General features: G+C 37.8%; 2 protein-coding genes across 3 annotated transcripts; one reads left to right on the top strand and one right to left on the bottom strand.

Moving 5' to 3' along the window:
• Positions 1 to 1,631: 1,631 nt before the first annotated feature.
• On the bottom strand, positions 1,632 to 9,375 carry OR52R1 (olfactory receptor family 52 subfamily R member 1). Of its 2 annotated transcripts, XM_078059177.1 has the most exons (2): positions 9,339 to 9,375; positions 1,632 to 2,578 (listed from the first exon to the last, which is right to left on the bottom strand). In XM_078059177.1, coding segments are annotated over exons 1-2 (948 nt in total). In that variant the 5' UTR covers positions 9,340 to 9,375. The 2 variants fall into 2 exon arrangements, with proteins under 2 accessions (XP_077915303.1, XP_035970314.1); XM_036114421.2 differs by lacking the exon at positions 9,339 to 9,375 and having other exon boundaries at positions 1,632 to 2,585.
• A 9,290-nt stretch (positions 9,376 to 18,665) lies between these two features.
• LOC118549822 (olfactory receptor 51F2) lies at positions 18,666 to 19,640 on the top strand. Its single transcript, XM_036114424.2, is given in 3 exon segments — positions 18,666 to 19,509; positions 19,512 to 19,600; positions 19,602 to 19,640. Coding segments are annotated over 3 exon segments (972 nt in total).
• Positions 19,641 to 19,904: the final 264 nt, after the last annotated feature.

The following is a 19,904-nucleotide window of genomic DNA, read 5'->3' as shown; positions in this document are numbered from 1 at the left end:
GGGACTTACAATCATTAACTGATTTGCTGATAATAGGAACATGGGTCGGTCCCTTTACATGGCTAGTATTTGGGAATCATGAAAATGCTCCTTCAGAATACCCATTCATTTCTGGGGACACTTTTAGGCTCCTCTAGCTATTTCTCCTGGGAGAAGCAAACATGTTCCCGATTCCTCTTCAAGCACCTTCATCTGATGTTGGTTTTAATAACATAAAAGCCTGTGTTCTAGAACCTTCTTCACTATTAGCTTTGACAGGAGAGTGGTGAAGGAGGATAAATACACAAATGCAGTAATTGTGATGGATGATTTTTACCTTATTTGTGGTGATGCTATCATGTGTGTATGCATATGTCCAAACTCATTAAAATGAATACATTAAATATATGCACCTTTTTGTGTAAGTACACCATAATAAAGTTGAAAAAATATGGTTTTCTAAAACAGGTTAACATTTTAATTGAAAAGGAAATTAAATATTAACAAATACTCAAACTTCTATTGACTTTCTCACTACCTTTAACCATACAATATAGCTATCTTCAGAAGAGAATGTCCTTTTTTTCCCCAAAACTTCTTCACTGTGCAATCCATTGTCATCAGGGAATAGGCAATTTCTGGAAGGAGGGACCAACACCCAGCATACAAAATGCTCACTGTTACCAGTCTCAAAAAGTTGTGATTCTGGCAGCAATTTTCATGGAGATTTTCAAGCTTTTCTGGGACTTGCTGTATTCTGGAGTCCTTCATCTTCTCAGATTGCCCACTCCATTTCCCTAGGCTTTGGCACTGAATTAACCTGTTCCGTACATTTTGTTATTGTTTGAATTACTTTTTCTCATACTAAAATTACATCCTCAATCAAGGATAATTTTTAAAAATACATGAAAGTGCAAAAAGAAAATTAAAATATCACAAATCTCACTACTCTGAGTTGCTATTATTAGCAGTTAGATGTATTCCCAGAATCTTTTTTTATGTATATGTATTTCTTTTTAGAATTGGTTTCAGCCTTATGAGCAAGTGTTTTCTTTTTTCTTTAATATTATATCTTGATCATTTTTCACGTCTTTACATGCTCTTTGCAAATACATTACTTAAATGCTACATGATATTCAATTGCTCATTCTTCATATAGATCAGTATATGTATTTTCCTGTTTTTGGTTTTATAAATAATGAATCTATACATATCTTTGTACTTTTCTTTCCCTCAAATTCTATTTTTATAAAGAGATTCCAAGAAGGGAAAAATACATGTACTTTTTAACTGTTTTGGTGGAAAGTTCTTATCTCCTTTTTAACAAGGTAGCAGCTTAGACTTCTGGCAGGGTAAAAATCATTCTCACCTTAGTGGTCTGTTGGAAGATGGCATTCTGTTCAAATCTTCACTAATTTGATAGATGGACATATTTTTTACTGTTCTCTTGTGATGATGAAGATTGGTCAACTCGGTATTTATGATCAATCACATCGTTCAGAGAGTTCTTGTTCTGGGCATTTTCAAAATTGTTCTTTTGTTCTGGAGGGTTGCTAACCTCTGGGCCTTTTGTTCACAGATAACTTTGTTCTGATATGTGCATTCCGGATCAGTGGGGTGATGGGGTTGGTTGTGATGCCGTGACCCTTGGCTCAGGGATCTTTTCCACAACATCCTTGAATAACCCTGTCCCTGATCTGCTTGGTCCTAACTCCATAGATGATGGGATTGAGCATGGGAGGTACCAGTAGATAGAGATTAGCGAACATGATATGTACCACTCGGGGCACATGATGTCCAAAGCGGTGGGTGAGGAAAGTAAAGAGGGCTGGGATATAAAAAGCCAAGATGACACAGATATGGGAAGCACATGTGCCAAAAGCCTTGAGCTGGGCTTCATCAGAGGGCAACCCCAGAACAGTTCTCAAAATCATCGCATAGGATATACTGATGACAATCATATCAAAGCCAACCACAGAGAAGGCCGCAAAGAGCCCATATGCACGATTGACTCTAGTGTCTGCACACACCAGCTTTAGCACAGCCATGTGCTCACAGTAGGACTGTGGAATGACGTGGTTGGGGCAGAAGGGCATCCTGGAGACCCTGAAGCAGAAGGGACTCACCCACAGCAATCCTCTCATCATCACGGCTGCCCCCAGTTTACCCACCACAGCTGGGGTCAGGATAGTAGAGTGGTGGAGTGGGAAGCAGATAGCCACATAACGGTCCAAGGCCATAGCCATGAGCAACCCAGACTCCACAGAAGAAAAGGCATGGATGAAGAACACCTGGATGAGGCAGGCATGGTATTCAATCTCATGAGCATGGAACCAGAGTATAGCCAGCATTTTAGGTTGCGTGGAAGAGGAGAGGGCCAGGTCAGTGATAGCTAGCATGGCTAGAAAGAGGTACATGGGCTCATGTAGTGTGTGGTCAGTTCGGACTATATGAAGGACAATGATATTGCCAACTATAGCCACAAGATACATGGCACAGAGAGGAAGGGCAATCCAAAATTGGTAATTCTCAAGTCCTGGGATCCCAAGTAGGATGAAGAACGCAGGATGCAAAGAGCTGTTCCCTGAGGCCAGCATCACTGGATGGTTAATTTGTTCTCCATCGTGAAGGTAGTTTACTCTCTGTAGGTGATAATAATCAAATAAGTAATTATTATTATTTTTAGTATTTTGATAGGTTCAACTGAATAATAGAGTAATTGGGTTTAATGGTAAACTGGAAGAATTTCAAATGTTTTAATGAAAAATTTTTGCAGCATAAAATGATGCTACTCTTCATTCCTCATTCATATTTCTGTCATTCAAAATGGGATCAAAACATACTAGCTGCAAGTGTGATTTTTGCCGAAGAATCAATATTTTCCTTGCAGGTAGAATCTGCTAAGGGAAAACTATCCTGTCAAATAATGTCAGTAATAGTCATTCTTCAGAACTAACTGACTCGTTTAACCTTTCCCATCGGTTCTTTTTTTTTAATTTTTTTTTATTTTAAGATTTTATTTATTTATTTGAGACAGAATGAGAGAGAGAGAGTCCCATCGGTTCTTTTCAAGCTTCTGTTTAAGCCACTTAGGCAACTTTTCAGGGTAGAACCCAGGTTGGAAAACACTTTGGCTTAAAGGCTCATAGCAAGTATGTAGTGATGTTGAGTTAGCTTTTACTCTAGGAGTTACCAGGGGAATTTTGGCTAGAGGATAACTGACTGACGATTGTACACCTGTAATTAAACCTATTATCTTTAGTGTGTGTCCTCCTAGATTAGAGGCCAGCAAACATTTTCTTAAAAGGTCAGATCACACATATTTTAGGCTTTGTGTGCTATACAGTCTCTGTTGTGACTAGTCAGTTTAGCCGCTGTAGCATGAGGGCAGCCAGTCAGTACAGAAGTGTGTGAGTGTGGCTACATTCCAATACAATTTTATTTATAAAAACAGCCTGCAAGCTAGATTTGGCCTGCAAGTTATAGTTTTCTAATTCCTGTCCTGATGATAAATTTTCATGAGGTGAGCACTGCACGGTGCACCATCCTAGCACTGTTCATGCTTGGCACAGAATAGGGGTTTAGTAAACAATTGCTGGAGCAAATAACAAAGAAATGTCATTGTTCAGTGGCAATGGACTTTTTAACTGATTAGCCATATCTTAAAATCCTTGGAGAAACCTTTTAAACACTACTTTTGCACCATGGCTACAAGAAAGTTGTGCATAATTCTCATACTAGAGTCTGCTCTGCTGGCCAGTGAAAGACATGAATGCCCTCCTCTGCCTATACTTGCTTTACGTGGTCGAACTTGTCTGATCCCTCTGGTGCCTAACACCTCCCTAGGAGTCCATGACACAAAAGCTTACCTGGTTCTTACTTTTCAGTCTTTCATCTCAGTTGACCTGAGCTTTTGAATCTCCTCCATAACAGAAACACACAGACAAGAAGAGTATCTTTTCAAATCTCCCATAAATCACCTGTTGGAACTAACAAATGTTTCATTCAGACAGACCTAATGGTTCCTAAAAAGGCTTTCTTCAAGATCCCAAATAGACCTAACCTCTTTCTGGTTTTCCCTAGCTTTATAACATTATGAGAGTAATGGGGCTCAGACTTTATAAATCTTGCTCTACATTGCAAACTTTACTATCCTACCTTGATAATAGCTATAGGTTTGCTCAAAACAAATACTCCTATCCAAGGTATGGTGAAAATTCAGACACACACATTATCTGGGGTCGAGGACTCTAGTTTTATCCTCTGTTGCCTGGCTTGTTCTTCCAGTTATATGTGCTGTTTGAACCAGAGTCTTCCTCTCTCCCTCCCTTCTGCCTCCTGTATGTCACCCTCCATTTGTCAGGACTTGGTCACTGAGGCTCATGGGCACCTGGAAAGCGTACTTAGACCATCTTCATTCTTGTACTGGGCACTGGTGAAGATGCCTGCTAAACCTACAATTTCTCAAAGTGCATAATAATCTCTTTAATTAATTGTGGACGACATTGCCATTTTTGTAAATATAGCACCATAAACGTTTACATTTTATTGTTTTTAACTCTCACAAAGTTTCTGCCCATGAGCCTTCATGGGGAACTCACCTGTTCTCCATACTCCTTTTGGAGTGGTGACTCTTCTCAGGTGGTGACCTGGACCTAAGTCTGAAATAGGAGATTGGGTCTCTGACAAGTGCCTTTCTTTCTTCTCTATACCTACAACCCCATGGAATCTGGTGTCCTCCTTCTCGGCAATTCCCTTGCCTCTTCTTCCCTTACTTATGTACTCAGCCTGTGTAGAGTGAAGGCTCCAAGTCATGTGGAGTGGACAGGGAGTTAACCAATCTTAGATCATTTTTGTGAAGTGTGTGAGATTTGAAATCCTATTTCTGAGGGAGGCACAGGTTATCAACTTACTGCTGGGTGGAGAGATGGATATGTGCATTCCCTCAAGAGTAGGAAAAGAAGAGCAATATAATTTCCCTTCTTGCCCAACATTCCTTCTCCCTTTTCCTGCTTTTACATATTTCCCTGTCCCTGCACCCCCATGGGCTAGACCTCTTGTGAGCCTTATGCATACTGAAAGAAGAAATTAAGTCATCTTTTTCAATGTTATAGCTAGGGTGATCACACACTGAACTTCAGAGTCAATTTTTCTGTTCTCCAAAGTTCAATCTAACTTGTGAGAACTTGGCATAGCTTTTGGTTCAGGAAATACTGTTACAAGAATGACGTTCTCAGGATTTCTGGGTGGCTCAGTCGTTAAGCGTCTGCCTTCTGCTCAGGTCATGATCCCAGAGTCCTGGGATCAGGTCCAGCACTAGGCTCCCTGCTCAGCGGGAAGCCTGCTTCTCCCTCTGCCAGATGCTCCTTCTGCTTGTGCTCTGGCTCTCTTTCTCTCTCCCTCTCTCTGACAAATGAATAAATAAAATCTTAAAAAAAAAAAAAGAATGATGTTCTCACATTAATGGAGCTCAGCTTTCATCTATGAGTGTGGGTTTGAATTCCGTGCTGGTACCGTCTGTTAGCCTTCAATTACTGCACTCATTATGTGGAGTTATTTATGTCCATCAATTTAACCATATTGCTCAGGCCTGAAGGGGTAAAGGATAAAATGGGCTGTGATCTTGCTAAGGAATAGTTTCAAGGACATTTAGATCACTTTCTCACTTTGGGGTATTTAAAACCAAGGCATAGAACAATAATGCTAGAACAGGGTAGGGTTCAAATCCAGCATCCTTCATGGAGGGATTGTGTGTGGAGGCAGCCTTCCTACTTTTCTAGAATTCCCTGGAGGACATGATGTGAGCAGCGAATCTCTTCCCCATCTCAGAAGGAAATCCATCGGTCAGGGATCTCTGGACCTGGAGGGCCAGTGGGTCAGGCCATTGTGCAGTCTATTGCCTCGTCTTCCAGCTTCTTGGAGCCTCTGTGAGTCCTACCGTTCTCTGGGAAGGGCAGAGATGACTGTGGCACAGGGAAACCACTCACCTTGAGCTCTGCTTCATCTCTGACCATGAGCAGCTCTAACTGGCTCCTGTGATTCAGCTTTTAGCAGAGACTAGATTAGGACCTATTTAAAGACCTGTTCAAGTCTGGCCTTTCCCTTCCCCAAACATTAATTCTCCCCCTCCTGATAGGCCCCCCTGTCTCCATCTCTGGTTTCCTCTGAGACTAGAGACTAAAGCTTGAAGCATTAACCCCTAAGTTGCCTCTCTGCTCTGCATACACAAATGCAAAGGCTGGGGGATTGAGTGCATGGGCAAGAATGAGTGTTGTTGAGAATACACAATTGTGAGCTTATCTGTATGCATGTATTTTTTGTTAGTCCAGAGTATGTATATTTACAATTGAAAAGAAATTTTATACAATGTGAAGGTGTGTTGATATGTTTGTTGATGTGTGTATTTGAGAGATGTGTTAATAGACATGTGTGTAAGGATTGGATTTGAATGTGAATGGTATGTTTGTATAACGTGTGTTTGTGCAGGTGTAAATAACAATTTCATTAAGTATACGTATTTATTGGGATAACTTGGCTCTCTGAGTACAACGGCACTGCATACCCGTATATTGTGAAAGCACATGCTGAGCTCCAAAGCTGATAGTGTGAAATTATACATCAAAATGTGTGGGTTTGAAGAGGTGTTGACAATCTCTTGGTGCTTTTGTATGTACCTAGGTAGCTCTGGTTCTGAAGCCCTCCCACTTCTTATCAGGAGAGGCAGGAGGACTTCCAGATGGAGGTCTTGCCATAGTTCTTTTTGAAATTTGGTGAAGCTGGAAGTCCCTCCTCACTCAGCCTGAACAGTTAAGCTTATGCAGAGCTTCCTCTCACTCCCCATGTAGGGCCTTGCTGGTTTTCTCTTCCTTCTTTTTTCTCAGCATTCCCTGATGTATGATATGTCAAATGAAGATTTGAGAAAAAAAAGTATTTAAAAACAGAAAGTAAGGATTTATTTGTAGAGTTCAGACTTCAGAAGCTATGCCTCACAAAATCCACAACCCAACAAATAGGGAAACAAATCACACAAAAGGTTTACAGTAATCTGTTTATGGTGAATTGCCATTATCATGTTCACAAAGGCCAGGATTTATTTTAAGATATAACCATAACAAAAATCTGGGATAAAACTGTTTTTGTTAGGGAGTCCAGGTTTACAGGAAAGATTCAAGGTTTTATTATTTTGGGGATCGGGCTGATATTGTAATTTTGGATTTATCTCTGGTTGCAATTTCTTTTTCTTTATCTGCTTCTTTTAGCTCTGGTAAGTGAAATATTTGGTATTAGGAAAGTAGAAAAAAGTGCCAGGCTTTCCTCTTCTCCGTCTTCTTCCTCTTTCTCCTCCTTCTCCCCCTTCCCCTCTTGCCCCCATCTTCCCCTTCTTTCCTACTTCCCCCTCGCCTTCCTCTTCTTTCTTGTCCTCCCCCTTCACCACCTCCTCTTCCTCCTAGTTATCATCATAGTTGTCTTCTTCTTCTTCTTTTCTCCTTCTCCTTCTCCTCCTCCTCCTCCTCCTCCTTCTCCTCCTCCTCCTTCTCCCTCTCCCTCTCCTCCTTTTTCTCCTTCTTCTTTACTGGAGGAACTTTTTTCCCCAAATGAAATCTGACATCTAGGGATAGGACCTGAGTTTTCTCATCTCTTGCATCTTCCACAGTCCCAAATGCCATGGTGGCTCCAAGCAGACATGGCATCCAAGGTCTTGTGGAAGTTACTTGTTAGGCCAACCACACTGTTTTTCAAGTTTAGGTGGGCATGGCTTGCTGAAATGAGTGTGCACTAGGCAGATCAGTCCTTTCCTGATTTACCCTCCTAAAGTTCTCCTCATTGTTTGTGTCTTTCAAAAGCGGGTATATCTGCAGGATGCATTGAGGACTTGGGCACTTGGCTCACAGCCCTGCTCTAAACCTCAGTCTCTAGTAGAACATTCAAAGATTTGTGAGCTGTACTGAGGAGCTAGTTAAGGTTGGTTACCATAGACTTCTAGCCACACCAGTGTTCTGTATAGATAAATGTTTTTATGATATATCCCACATTACTGACCACGTGTACCTGCATGTACATAGGGAGGCTAAAGAATATTGTTTGTGAGACTTGTGCTGTGTAAATAACCTTAGGAAGAAGGTTGTTTAAAATCTATTATTGGGCCTCTAGATCAGCACTGGCCCTTCTGTTCTGGATGCCAAGAACTTCAAATCTTGTCTCAAGCCCCCAACTGCTCCAGGCTGTGTTGGGTACCCGGAATGGAATCCAGGAGGGGAGGCAAACACATGGAGCCCAGGCTCCTTGAAATATAGAAATATGATAACATGGAAATGCAGCTCGCTCCAAACTGCATGTAGGCGAACAGATGTTTAATTTCAAACACTCTTATTTGTTCTACAAATATGGCCCTTATGGGGATAGTCATTTGGAAATGTCACCTGAGGGGAGGACCCTCCACCCAGTCCTCTTAATCAGGACTGCAGCCTGGCTGTTTCCATGGGGCTTCCCCAGCTGATGAGGTTGGGTGTTTTAAGTACCCAATTTGATGTAACTTTGCCTTATTCTCATTTATTGCCTACATTCATTACTTTCATCTATGTGTAGCTTCCTTTCCTCTTCTGTTTCTATTAGGTTTCTACAATAATAATAAAATTTTCTTTCCTTTTTGAAACTGAAATATGGCTGTTGTGAATCTCTTGTGCAGAACAACCATCTGTAAGTTACATTTTATAGGACTGTGAGGGGAGAGACAGAGAAAATGTTTGGAAAGGAAGTTTTGATGAAAGAAGACATTGTTGAGGATATTGACATGAGAATCCTGGGACACTTCAGTGTAACTATGTTGAAAGCTCATTCACATTCATAGCTTCATAGCTCCTATATCCTCTATTTTGTTGACCTTTATCTCCATTGTAGATACTCAGTCAATCATGACAGGAACTTGTCACAACTCAGAGCTACTCAATCTCTGAATTCCTGAGCATCTCACTCTAACTATACCATCTTATCTTTCTAGTTTTTTTTTTTAACTCATTCCATGTTTTATACATCATCAATTCCTTCAAACCCTATATATATATTTTTTTTTTCCAATCCTTTCAGCCCTCTTTTCTTTTACAGTTCTTGTCTATGAAACCTAGTCCTCATAGTTCATCATTTCAACCATACTCATATGAATAACCTTAACAACTATGTATCCATCTCAGCTACTACTCCCAGTGTCATTGTCTCTTGCTACCCCTGTACCACTGAGCAACCTCTAGAAGCAGTAACATAAATGATCAGATTGGAGCCATTGCAAGTTCATGGTGACTGACTTTACCTGAGCTTTCAAAACAGCCCGAACTATTTTCACATTTCTCTCCCTTTCATTGTGCTGAGACACGGTGTTAGGAAACTATAGTAACTGACCTCCCTAAGTACGTTGTTCAGACTCTGTCCCCTAATTATAGTGAAAATCTTTTTTTTACTTTCTGCATCTCTTCAGGAAGCAGAACTTCCCACCATGATGTTGAAGAGGAAAGCTCCTTCTGTTTGACTTTAGAAGGTGTAACACCAGATGGCTTTTTCCTGCCTCATTTCTTACTCACCTGAACAGGGTACTCTCACTGCCAGTCACGCCACCATACAGGGTTCATTATCACATTCAAATAAGGAAATCAAATCTGGGTAAAGGGGAAATAATTAGGTCTATGCTGTGCTTTTTCAAACTTCAGGGAGAACCTTGCTGATGTCAACATTGTAGTGAAGGTCCTACACAGAACAAAAAGACAAGACAATGCATGTGTGCTGATTGGATTATTGTTCGGAGTTGAATTTTGTTCCCCCCCAAATTCATATGTTGAAGTTCTAACCCCCAGTACCTCAGAATATGACCTTATTTGGAAATAGGGTCATTAAAGATGTAGTTAGTTAAGATGTAGTCATAGTGGAGTAGGGTGGGCCCTACTCCAGTATGACTGGTGTCCATATAAAAAGGGCAAATTTGGACACAGGGACATATAAACAGAGATTGAATGCCACAAGGACATGAAGGCAGAGATCTAGATAATGTGTCTACAAGCCAAAGTTCCAGCAAACCACCAGAAGGCAGGAGAGTGGCCTTGAACAGATTCACCTTCATAGTCAACATAAGAAACCAACCTGGCTGATACTTTAATCCTGGCCTTCTAAGCTCCAGAACTATGACACGATACATTTCTGTTGTTTAAGCTATTTGGTTTGTGGTACTTTGTTATGGCAGCCTTAGTAACCTAATACAACAATAAATATCTTTTCATCCATTATCTTAATTATTCATCTATAAATAAGTGTATTCCACATGAGCCAGTGGATTATTAAATGTAATTTTAATTAAATTGTTTATGTAATTGTTAAATATAGTTTAATTCATCTATTTGTTTACGTAATTAAATTGTTATCTATCTAGGCGGGGATCCTATAGTGTCTTGCATATCTTAGGGGTGGTCTTGTATTTACGCAAGGATAGATCAATACATTATTGAAGAAATGATAAAGAAAGCAGAAATGGCTCCAAACACAGTTAATTTTCAACGGAGATCAATGCAATTCAGGGACAGAAAAATGTCATGGTGCTTAACTAATTGTCTGTATAAAAACAGAATGAGCCTCAACGTGAAAAATCTTTATTGAAGTTGTAATATTAGCCTAAATTTGAAAGCTAAAAGTATAAAGATTCTAAAGGAAAAAAATAGAATAATATTTCATGAACTTGAGGAAAGCAAAGATTTCTTAGTCTACAAAAAGCGTAGCTATAAAAGAAGAAAATCAAAGATTGAACTTCATTGAAGTAAAAAACATCAATTTCAAAATATAGCATTATAAATTTGAGAAGGCAAGTCAGAGATGGAGAAAACATTCACAATGCATATAACTGAAAAATAAAGTCCCACAGTCAATTAATGGAAAGACAAGTAACTCATTAAAATTTTAAGCAAATGATTTAAATAGGCACTTCACAAAAAGCAGTAGATGAATGGCTAATACACATATGGAAAGGTGCTCAACATTATTATTCATAAGGAAATAAAAAATCAAATCAGAATGAGATACCAATGCAAACTTATTAACATAACTAAAATCAAATACTTTGGTAACAGTAAGTATTGGCAAAATTGTGGGTCAGTTGGAGCACTCAGACACTGAGTACAGCCACATCAGGAACCTTTGGCAATTTCTAATAAAGGTGAGGATTGTTTTGGCCAAGCAACTCCATTTCTAGTTCATACCACAAGTTATTTTTTTTATTTATGCACCAATAATGTCAAAGAATGTTCATAGTAGCTGTCTACATAATAGCTAAGATGTGAAAACAAATCTGTCAATTGGAGGTTAAACAAATTTGCTACATCTATCCAATTGAATACTACTGAGCAAAGAAGGAAAAAGAATGAAAAATGAAAAAAAAAAGGTATATACAGAAACAATATTGTGGAATTTCAAGGTACCAAAAATAAAAAAAAGTAGAGCCTAATGCATTAGAGTAGGGAAAAGATGACCTATAAAAAAAGGCAAGAAAGTTCAGTTTTGGTTTACAGAGGCCTAGTTGTGAATGGGTGAGATTTGTTTGTTTCTACATGCAAAGTTGTATTCTAATGGTTTAAAAGCTACTGAATTACTGATTGTATAGAACAACCCAATGAAATAGGTATCAACATTTTACAGGTAGAGAAACCAAGGCACTGCGGAGTTAAGTTTTTACAGTGTGGGCATATAGAACCAAAATTTTAACTCAGTTTTGTTCAGTATATTAAATTACCTTAAAAATGTTCAGAGAAAATTATAACAGCCTAACAATTCTATATATAGCCAATCCATCAATAAAATGTAAAAGCAAAAAATAATTTTTTTAGACAGGCAGGAACAAAGAAAATTTATCATTTTCTGCATCCTTTTTTTTCTTGTTTAAAGATTTTATTTATTTGAGAGAGTGAGAGAGAGATAGAGAGAGAGCAGCAGAGAGAGAGGGAGAAGCAGACTCCCCATCGAGCAGGGAGCCTAATTCAGAACTCGATCCCAGGACCCTGGGATCGTGACCTGAGCAAAAAGGCAGAGGCTTAACCGACTGAGCCACCCAGGCGCCCCTGCATCCTTTTTCTTTTTCTTTTTTCCTTCTTTTTTCTGAGTAAAACCAGAGTATGTACTTCAGCAAAATAAAATAAATATCCATTGCCAACCAGGTACAAGTGGAAATTATTCAGGGGTGCCATGTAAAGTAATCCCAGGAAAGCAGCACTCTAATATGCTTTAAAAAAGTGCAAAATGGGAGGGGGAGACAAACCATGAGAGACTATGGACTCTGAGAAACAAACTGAGGGTTCTAGAGGGGAGGAGGGTGGGAGGATGGGTTAGCCTGGTGATGGGTATTAAAGAGGGCACGTACTGAATGGAGCACTGGGTGTTATATGCAAAAAATGAATCATGGAACACTACATCAAAAACTAATGATGTAATGTATGGTGATTAACATAATGTAATAAAAAAATGCAGAATGTATTAAAGCCTTGCAAAATGGAAGATGATTTGAATTTCAGAGAAACAGAAAGTTGTCGTAGAAAACCATGGTCCAGTGTGAATTAAATGGAAATTTGACATAATTATGGGCAATTGAATCAGTGGAAAAGGAAAGAATTAATTTTATGTTGATGAATATGTGTTATTGATATAAGATGCTATGCCATTCTTTTTTAGTCACACCATATATTTTAGATTCTGTGTTGAATAATGTGTATTTCATATTTCAATCAAAATTTGTTTTGAGGTTCAAACAACTGAAATGTGAATAGGTAATATTTAATCATAGCTCTAAGACTGTATGTAAATTTATATATCTTATCCAGGCAAATATTATGCTGTAGGTGACTGAATTTGGTAATGGAGAAGGGAGAGAAGGAGGAGGTATGAGAGTATTTCTTGCCTGCAGCCTACATGGCAATAAATAGGATCTAAAGGTAATGATTATGCTAAGTGAAATAAGTCAAGCAGAGAACGACAATTATCATATGGTTTCACTCATATGTGGAACATAAGGAATAGCTCAGAAGACCATAGGGGAAGGGAGGGAAAACTGAATGGGAAGAAATCAGAGAGGGAGACAAACCATGAGAGACTCTGGACTCCGGGAAACAAACTTAAGGTAACAGAATGGAGGGGGGTAGGGGTAACTGGGTGATGGGCATTAAGGAGGGCACATGCTGTGATGAACACTGGGTGTTATACGCAGCTAATGAATTGTTGAACTCTAATCAAAAACTAATGATGTACTGTACTATATGTTGGCTAATTGAACATAATAATAAAAAATAAAATAAAGGTAATGGGGAAAAACAATGTTTATGTTTATTGAAAAATATTATAAATTTTTAAATAATTAAAATTTAAGTAATTAAATATTAAAAATAATTTTAAAAATAATTAAAAGAGAGATGGTAAACATATTATTTAGACCTGCTTCAGTCTAGTGTGATGAGCCTCCAAGGAAAGCCTAGTCCTCACACCTAGAATTATGCTGCTCATCTGATTATATTATCTCTAAACCCCAAGGGTCTCTTGGCAGCAGGGCTGGGTTACATGCTGAGCTCCTTATAGAAGCCCAGGTCCAAGAGCTATCCACATGCATACATGGCTGGGCAGTGAGTGGGAAGGGCAACTCTCCCTCTGCTGGGAGCGAGGTAAGATGCCAGGAGCAGAAAGAGCAGACCAGGGAGAGGGACTATTGAGAGCTAATCTGGAGGGCCAGGAAAGGATGGAGCAGTGGGAGGCATGGAGTAGGGCAGGTACTGAGAAGCCCAGGACTGCAAATCAGAGGTAGAAGGGTACAGATAATGGGAAGAGGGGTGCAGAGTGGCAGGCGCAAGCTAAATGTTGTGGAAATGAAGTGAGATATCAACAACAAGTTTGCAAACAAATATTTATTCCCAGGAGAAAAACACTCAGTTATGTCAAGGAAATGGAGTGAATAGTTGTGATTCTGTGTGGCCCAAATTTGACATTTATTGTAAATTTTATTGTTTCAATCAGCTTTTAAATTTGACTGATTTCCATATCTCCATTTTCTAGAAAATAAGCTTTTTGAGTTATTTTACTTAGCATCAGCTCCACCTTTTTACAGGATACTGGTAATCTGAGCTTTCTAATAGCTGTCTTCACAGAAGCCATTTATATTTAGAAAGAAGTACTTCAAATACATCTTGGTATTTGACCAATCATTACAGACAAACTGGAAAGAGGCAGATCAGGGATATTTTTAAGGTTCAAGGTTTACAGATGAGGCATCTTAAATGGGAATGGGTTACCAGGGTTTTACCTCCCATCAATGCAGGAGGAAGGACACCTAACTTCATCTTTATTATGCTATTGGACCAGAAATAATACATCCCAATGTCCACCATGTCCTTCATGACCAAAACCTCTGGACACAGAAATCTACTTAGTGTTATGTTTCCTATTCCCAACTCCCTCACCATTGATCAAACCACAGACTGTCATCAAACAAACAACAGACACACGATCTAGTTTGAAGTGCATGCAGCAGCATTCTTTGGTCTTGTCCTTCTAATGCATGTATGATATGATGTACTTTTTATTTTGTTCACAGGCATCTTTTGCAATCAATAGCATTTAAATTTGATGCAGTGTTTTGTATCAATATTTTACTTAATAGCTTTAATTTCATCTTAAATATAAGGCCTTCACTAAAAAAGTCCTAAATGCATTTTCTCTTATTTATTCTAATATTATTGTAAGGGCTTTGTTTTACCTTGAAATTCTTAATCCAAATGCAGAAATCTGTATAAAATAGGGATATTTTAATATTTTTATAAATTGTTAGCCAATTGACCAAACATCATTTATCACATATCAGTTCTTTTTTCTAGTGTTATAAGATGCCATTGTCATCATATTCTTTATCCTCATTCACACATTTTTTTGAAATGCAATTTTTTTCTGGGGATATATATTTTTAAACTTTTGACAACATTATATTTTGTTATTATGATAACTTTATATTACATTTTGATATATCAAAGAACAAGTCCCTCCCTTCATCATTTTCAAATTATACTGAATATATTTGCACATTTATTGTACCTAATACATTTTAGGATCCATCTGTCACTACCCATTAAGAACTCTTTTGTGTTATTGATTGATAATGCTTTAATTTATGAGAATATTCATGGGAGAATTCATATCTTTTCACTATGGAATATTTTTATATTTAAGAAAGAAATAAAAGACTTTTTTTATGTTCTTCAATAAATTTTTAGAGACCTATTCTCTCCCTGCCAAACACAGACATTGTGTTATACCAATACAGTTTATAGTTTTATGGCTATTATAAATAAATACTTATTTTTTAAAAATTTCTTCAATGATTAATTCTTATGAACAGGAAAAGGTATTAATTTGTGATATTGATCTCTGTGGTCAATTTCGTTAACTCTATTTTAAGAGTTTGCAGTCTGTTCTTTTAGATTTCTAAGGTAAAGAATCAATTAAAACCTAAATAAAGACTTTGAAAAATTTTCTTTTCAAAAGTAACACTTTCCTTTCATTTACTTGTTTTTTCTTATTTACTAAGACTTTTTCATAGAATGTTGAATAGTAGTTGTGATGGTATCTTTATCTTTTACTGACTTCAATAGAAATGTTTTTAATAGGTCGCCAGTAAATATGTTTGCTCCAAATTCTAGAAGATGTCTTTCATTCAGGAACTCATTTCCTTCCTAAATATTAAGAATTTTATCTTGAATTGCCATTGAATTTTCTGATTTTTTTCTCATCCCTTGATCAGGTTTTTTCTCCATTAATCTTTTTGTATAGCCATACCATTAATAGATTTCTTAAGGTGAATAATTCTTTCATTCATAAGACAAAGTCCACTGTTTCAAAGTGCATATTCTTTAAAAGCACAGTTACATCTGACTTACTAAAAAGTTATTTATAATATTTGCATGTGTCATTCTAAGTAATTAGATAACTAGCTTTCCATCTGTTTATATGCTCGAGAATAGGGCTTTTCAACCTCAGCCCTGTTCACATCCTGGGCTGGATAGTTCTTTGTTGTCTTGTGTATTTTAGGATGTAAGCATCCCTGGCATCAATCCACTAGATGCCAGTGGCACTCCCTCCCCAGTTGTGACAACCAAAACTGTCTCCAGGCATTGTCTCCTTGCTGGGGAAGCAAAATTCCCTCTTTTCCACTCTACTAGAATTTGTGAAAGATAGAAATACTTTTTTTTTCCTTCAAATTTGGTTGTGGGAGTTTTCCCCGTCATTGACATTTCCTCTGCTGGTTTTGATTTCTTGAACTAGTTTGGTGATTGATGTTTTTCTATAAAGTTGTCCATTTTGTATCTGTTGCCAAATATATGGTTATACTTATGCATACTATACCATTATATTTAAAGTTTTGTTTCTCAATACTTTTGTTTTCTTTTTCATTTCTCATGCAGTTAATCACACTTTTTCTAAAATTTTCTTGACCACTCTTGAAAAAAGTTCACATATTTTCTCTTTAAGTAATCAACTTTGGTTTTATTGTTAACTCATTCATTTGTGCTCTTAACCTTTGTTAATTGCTTCTTCTCACATTTATTTAAATATTTTCCTAGCATCTTATATTGAGAAAAAATAATTTATATCCTTGTTTTCCTAATAAATGTATATTCTTCAGACTACACATGTACTCCAGTGTCTTGCTGTATAGATTTTCATATGTGGTTTTCCCATTTTTATTCAGTTTAAAGAATTTTCTCATTTTTATTTTTCTGGCATAGAGAAGATGCTTAATAAATGGATGTTGTTATTGCTTTGGAGCCCTTGTCATCTTATATTTATAATACATTATTATTTGTAGGTTAATTAATAGACTAGGTTTGAAGATCTGAAAGAGATTATTTTGTGCTTAAATAAAGAAGAGGTGGAAGAAGAAAGTCATTAAAGTTTAAGTAGGAGGGACTTGGTGATTGATTGGGAAAGATATGTGTACAGGACAATTCCCAGAGTTCTGACTTAGAGAATTGGTTAATTTTTATGAAAATTATAAGCTTTATTCAGAATATATAGGAGTAAGAACAATTATAGGGCAAAATGATCAATTTGGTTTTGAAATATTGAATTTGATTTACTCATGAGAAATATGTGTGGCAACGTTCAGAAGGAAGTTCTAATCTTAAAGAACCTGGAAACCACAGCTGCCTTCAGATATCTGTTTGAAATTTTTCATTAAATAGGTGCAAGATGAAACTGTGAAAATGGACCAGATAATTATTTAAATGAATTGAGAATGGGCAAAGGGCAGGTGCCTGAAGGATTCCAAAGTTAAGGTTCTTTGGGTGCAGGGTGGGAAGTCAGAGAGAGAAATTGCTGAGTGGTGGGAGACAAGTAAAAGAGACTAGTGCCAATACATGAGGAGAGAGAATTTCCAGAAAGAAAGTATCCTTAGCATAATACGTAAGTGTTGGATAAATGAGAGGATCACAAAAATGAGTCAACCGAATCTGGCAATTATAATGGCAATGTTTGCATTTCTAGCTCTCTTTCTTTCTTCCTTCCTTCCTTTCCTCCCTTCCTCCCTCCCTCTCCTCACTCTCTCTCAATTTCTCCCTCCCTCCCTCCATCCCTTCCTTCCTTCCTTTCTTTCTTTCTTTCTTTCTTTTCCTTCCTTCCTTCCTTCCTTCCTTCCTTCCTTCCTTCCTTCCTTCCTTCCTTCCTTCCTTCCTTCCTTCCTTCCTTCTTTCTTTCTTTCTTTCTTTCTTTCTTTCTTTCTTTCTTTCTTTCTTTCTTTCTTTCTTTCTTCTTTCTCTCTCTTTCTTTCTTCCTTCCTTCCTCCCTCCCTCCCTCCCTATCTCTCTTTCTTTCTTTCTTTCTTCCTCCACCTTTGTGTTATATATGGTTTCTCTCAACAATTACGTAGTGCTATATAAAGATAACCTTGGGCGATTAATTTTTGAGTCTTAGTTTCCTCATATGCAAAATATACTGCTATCTACCTCCTAGAGTTGGTGTATGGATAAAATTATATAATGCATATAAAATGTCAATAACACAGAGAACTTTCAACAAATGGGAGTTACAATTATTTTTGTTAGGGTAGTTCTTTGGACCACCTTGAATTCACATATATAAACATATGTGTCTTGGGGATGTCTTTGGCATTCTTCTGAATATTTCCCTGGAAAAACTAATAATATCCACATTTCAAATGTGACTTGATTTTTTCAGTGCTTTATTTCAGGATTAGTAATTTATTTTCAAAAAATACTGAAAATCATTATATTATTATGTTGTACACCTGAAACTAATATAACACTGTATGTTAAATTATACTTCAGTAAAAAAATACTCGAGACCAATTTTCTCAAATTGTTTAAATATTCTACTGGGAACTTTTACAGGAAGGGATGACTTAATTGTGATGTTTGTTGTCACCAAAGATAATACAGACTTAGGAAAATTTGATGTGGCATAATTCAGAGAATCCTCTCTTTTCAATAAATGAGGAGAAGCATGGAGAGAAGCATCCAGTACTAGAAAGCTCAGAAAAAACTAAAATTCTTAGAGAATCAGCAGTAGTAATTCAGTGAATGTGAGAGTGCCAGAAAGATGTTCTAAGTGATAGCTACATATTTATTATGTGTTTACTTATTCAAATATCCCTGTCTTCTCAGTCCCTCATTATGTTGGCCCTCCATAATACCAATGCTCAACCTCTGACCTTCATCCTGACAGGTATCCCGGGCCTGAGAGCAGCCCAGGTTTGGATCTCCATCCCTTTTTGTCTCCTGTATGTCATTGCCCTCTCTGGGAACAGCATGATTCTATTTGTGGTCCTCCGTGAGCAGAACCTACATGAACCCATGTATTATTTCCTCTCTATGCTTTCAGCCACAGACCTGAGCTTATCCCTGTGCACACTTTTCACTACCCTTGGTGTCTTCTGGTTTGAAGCCCGAGAAATCACCTTAAATGCCTGCATTGACCAGATGTTCTTTCTCCATGGATTTACTTTCATGGAGTCTGGGGTTCTGCTGGCCATGGGCTTTGATCGTTTTGTAGCCATCTGTGATCCACTGAGATACACCACCATTCTCACCAATGCCAGGATTGCCCAGATTGGGATGAGCATCTTGATAAGAAATGTTGCTGTCATGTTACCAGTGGTGCTCTTTGTTAAGAGGCTGTCCTTCTGCAGTGCTGTGGTCCTTTCACATTCTTATTGCTACCATGTTGATCTCATTCAACTCTCATGCACAGACAACAGAATCAACAACATCCTCGGTCTGTTTGCAATTTTCTCCACAACTGGGTTTGATTGCCCTTGCATCTTGCTCTCCTATGTACTGATCATCCTATCTGTTCTCAGCATTACCTCCTCAGAGGGGCGGCAAAAAGCCTTCAACACCTGCATATCCCACATTAGTGCTGTTGCCGTCTTCTACATCCCCCTCAGCAGCTTGTCTTTTGTCCATCGCTATGGCCATTCAGCACCTCCATTTGTCCACACCATCATGGCCAATGTCTTCTCATTCCTCCTGTGCTCAACCCTATCATCTACAGTGTGAAGATTAAGCAGATTCGGAAGGCTATTATCAAGGTCTTAATTCAGAAGCAGCAACAAATCTAATCACTATTTACTAGTTATCTCAGAGTAGATAGAAAGCCATTTATGAATGAGTGCTTTGGTAGAATGGGGTAATTGCCCCAAAGGGCCTAGATATTCTTCCAACAATCTTAAACTAAGTAACTTACAGGTTGTGTGATATTTGCTTAGTTTCCTTGTCAGTGAGTTCATATTAATATCACCTAAATTATGTTTTGTTTTCAAGGTAAAGTGAGATAATGTATGTAAACAACTATTCGTATTTTCAAGTAGTATGAGACCTGAATAAAGTATTCATTCAGACTGCATACAATTC

Source organism: Halichoerus grypus, chromosome 11 (genome assembly GCF_964656455.1).
Source record: "Halichoerus grypus chromosome 11, mHalGry1.hap1.1, whole genome shotgun sequence".
Lineage (NCBI taxonomy): Eukaryota > Metazoa > Chordata > Mammalia > Carnivora > Phocidae > Halichoerus > Halichoerus grypus.
Note: the sequence above shows the minus strand (reverse complement) of the source record. Positions and strands in the feature narration are given on the sequence as shown.